At 31.3% G+C, this 3,626-nt stretch overlaps 1 protein-coding gene across 1 annotated transcript; it reads left to right on the top strand.

The window, feature by feature from the left end:
• The first annotated feature begins 1,111 nt into the window (after nucleotides 1-1,111).
• LOC145140792 (uncharacterized) lies at nucleotides 1,112-3,088 on the top strand. Its single transcript, XM_079074182.1, has 6 exons — nucleotides 1,112-1,512; nucleotides 1,857-2,056; nucleotides 2,160-2,300; nucleotides 2,391-2,471; nucleotides 2,583-2,710; nucleotides 2,805-3,088. Exons 1-6 carry the CDS (start codon nucleotides 1,287-1,289, stop codon nucleotides 2,845-2,847), a joined length of 819 nt encoding a protein of 272 aa, XP_078930308.1. The 5' UTR covers nucleotides 1,112-1,286; the 3' UTR covers nucleotides 2,848-3,088.
• The last annotated feature ends 538 nt before the right edge of the window (nucleotides 3,089-3,626 follow it).

The raw sequence follows: 3,626 nt of genomic DNA, 5'->3' as shown, positions 1-3,626 counted from the left end.
TTGGGTGTGCGGCTGGCTGGCCGCACATGCGGGTGTGCAGCCGCACACACCTTCTTTGATGTGTTTGGCCCGATTTTGTGATGCTACACACTTTATAACCCTTCCTAAGACTCATATCCATGTTATACTAAGCCTAGAACACTCATATAGACCCATAATTTTCGTTATAAGATAGTAAAATGAAGGCTAACTTTGATAAAATGAAAAATATACAAGTTAGGAATTTCGGGTTGTCACAATATGGAAGAGTTATTTGGAAAACAAAAAAACCCTAAAAATCATAAAAATGCATATTATAAAAAAATCGAAGGTTTTTTAATAAATTCGTTGAAAAAAAATAAAAAATCAATTTTAAAAAAAAAATAAGAAAAAATTTTTTTTTTCAAAAAAAAAATCATCGAATTTATTTAAAAACCTGCAATTTTTTCATAAAAAAAAGTTTTGTTATCTCCAAGTATTTTTTTTTATGCATTTTTATGATTTTTAGGGTTTTTTGTTTTCCATAGAAGTTAAACTTATATATATATATATATATATATATATATATATATATGAGAAATTAAATATGCTCCTATCTTTTGTTTCTATTTTTCTCCTACATATTTAAGATGATGACAAATATACAAATTTAATATTTCAATCAAATTTAAATTAAATTTAATGACACTTGTCACTATTTAAAATAGACAGCGGGATAGTATGAACAAAAATTAGAAAGATATTTAATTGAGATTTTTTAACATCTTCTTAAGGACACACATAAAAACTATTAATTATAAGGCATATTACCATAATTAAATATGAAATTTATTAATTATGAAGAATATATTTTATAATTAATAAATTTCATATTTAATTATATAATATTCTACATAATTAATGGCTTAGTTAATGCTTTTTATTAGAAAATCCTTATTTAATTTCTCTAAGAACAAACATTTGCAGGATCAAATGTTATTATTTTTACAAGAATCTAATCGGGGGTAAGGGTCGAAATGTACTGAACAGTGAACACACTCTTTTTCTAACCGGGTAGATTTATTTGGTAACCAAAATACCAATGACCCGAAACTCTATAAATAAAAACAGTGGTATCATCAGTTTCCAAATTGTGCCGAATACAAACGCAAAAAATCCAACCACCTTGTTCGGCTTCCTCCGCCGTTGATCCTCGTCTCTGTCATCATCATCCTCCTCCTCCTGCTGCTATAAATTTAGAGGGAGGAGAAGGAGCTAGTTATCGTGGCCGTGACATCGACTCATTGATTATCTAATTCTAATCGATCATGGGGCGGAGAAGAGGTTCGGCTGTGAACAAGCTGTTCGCTTGGGTTCGTAGGCAGTCGATGAAGGTGAAGATCTTTTTAGCCGTTACATCTCTTATATCTTCCCTCGTCGCTCTTAGACTTCTAGTGAAAGACACCAATCAGTTTTTCCTTGCATCGGAATCTGTTCACGCCGCCGGTATCGTCGTTCTCATATACAAGTTAACCACTCAAAAAACTTGTTCTGGTATGTATATATCATCCATACCCTTCTTGAATGTGTTTCAAATTCTCAAATTATTACACGCTATTGTATAATTCGATATATTTATATAATTGATACTCCTAGATCGCATGCAGAGTAATCGTCCAATTCTATGTTGTTCCGATTAGGGGTTTCTTAGTTTTCTGGTGTTATAATTAGGGTTTATGATTTCAGATTCTGAACGCACCTGGCGATTGATTTTACATTCATATTTCATCAAAACGAAGTTCTCCTCATTCTATATTATGTAAAATTGCGATTGCTAGGAAAAATTAACACATTATGAAATCCATACAATTTAATTGGATGCATTCTTCCATTCGCAGGCCTTTCGTTGCAGACACAAGAGCTCACAGCTATGTTTCTAGCAGTAAGATTGTTTTGTAGCTTTATGATGGAACATGACATTCACACTGTTCTTGATTTTGCTACATTGGTGTCTACTCTTTGGGTCATTTACATGATCCGATTCAAGCTTAAAGCAACATACAATTCAGATCTAGACAGCATGCCTAAATATTATCTGGTAAACACTAAACACAAATACACAATTACACGACCCCTAATCTGCATCATAAAAATATGAGTCGTTTTTTCAATTATTTTATTTTATCTTTTCTTGATCGCAGATTGTGCCATGTGTTATTCTTGCTCTGTTTATTTACCCACACACTTTTCATTCTCATTTGAGCAAAGTTCTGTGGGCTTTCTGTGTCTACTTGGAAGCAATTGCAGTGCTTCCTCAGCTTATTATGATGCAAAAAACAAAGGTTTGGACTTTGGGTTTGTAAATAAATAATTAAATTTTAATAAATAAATTATTAAAAATCTGTATTTTTTTTTTTTTTGCAAAATTTTAGATGATCGAACCATCAACCGCGCACTATGTGTTTGCACTCGGAGTTGCAAGATTCTTGGGATGTGCGCATTGGATCATCCAGGTCCAGTTTCCACTTTTGTCCCATCAACATCAGTTTCAATACATCAAATACAGTATAACCTGTTCTGTTCTGTCATGGCATGTCTGACACATTGTCTGTGTTAATGATCAGGTGTATGAATCTGCTGGAGCGTATTTGTTCTTGCTGGGAAGCGGCTACTTTTGGTTGCCAATGGTGTTGGTAGCGGAGGCGGTTCAAACACTGATTTTGGCAGACTTTTGTTATTATTATGTTAAGAGGTAATCTAATGGTTTTTTTTTTTTTTAATTAAATTGTTAGATTAAATATAATATATAGTTTATTAATGTTATGGTTTTGTGTATTATATTGCAGTGTTGTGAACGGTCGACTTTTAGTCAGTTTGCCACCTGTCTAAGTTTGGTTGGTGAAACGTGTATATGATGTTTACAGGCTTTTGATGGATGGTGGTAAACTAAAGTTTCCGGGTCTTTTTTTATCGTCTCATTCTAGTGAGATGTAGCAATGAACTCAGGGAAATGTATCATCTAAACTTGTTTTTTTACTTTGAATGCTTTTTTTTTTTGAAAAGAAAAATTAGGGTGGGTGACTTTTGGAAAGAATGAGAGTCGTATGCTAAATTTTGGATTTGCTGTCAACTTGAACTAAAAGTTTATAGGTGACAAAAATGTATTGGTTGATATCGGTTCACCAATATTTCTTTTGTTTAATTTTGCCGTTTGTGGAATAGTTAATACATTAAATGTGATTAACAAATCATGATTTTTTTTTATAAAAATTATTTCGAAGACAAGCCCTTTGTCCATGAATATTTCAACGTGTTTTCCTTTATTTTTGTTCTTTTCTTGTAATTATGAAACAAATTCTTGCAAGTTGACCTTTTAGCCTATTACACTAATATGATGCAAATCGTTTCACTTTATTAAACCTTCTAATATATATATTTAACATTTACAATGCAAATATTTATAGGGATTAAAATTTGAGAGGTAACAATTGTGTTTGGTGATAAGCCAATTTATTTTTCGAATTTGAATATTTTTAAGTTGCCATGTTTGGTAAGTTAAACATAGTTCACAAGCTAACTTTCTAAAAAGCTATTTAAACTAGTTTTTTTAGAGATTTTTAAAAAAATTTAAAATATACCTCAATGAATTATAAAAAAACATATTTTTC

The sequence above is a fragment of the Lactuca virosa genome, chromosome 9, assembly GCF_052849685.1.
Source record: "Lactuca virosa cultivar CGN04683 chromosome 9, Lactuca_virosa_CGN04683_v6, whole genome shotgun sequence".
Classification (NCBI taxonomy): Eukaryota; Viridiplantae; Streptophyta; class Magnoliopsida; order Asterales; family Asteraceae; genus Lactuca; species Lactuca virosa.
Note: the sequence above shows the minus strand (reverse complement) of the source record. Positions and strands in the feature narration are given on the sequence as shown.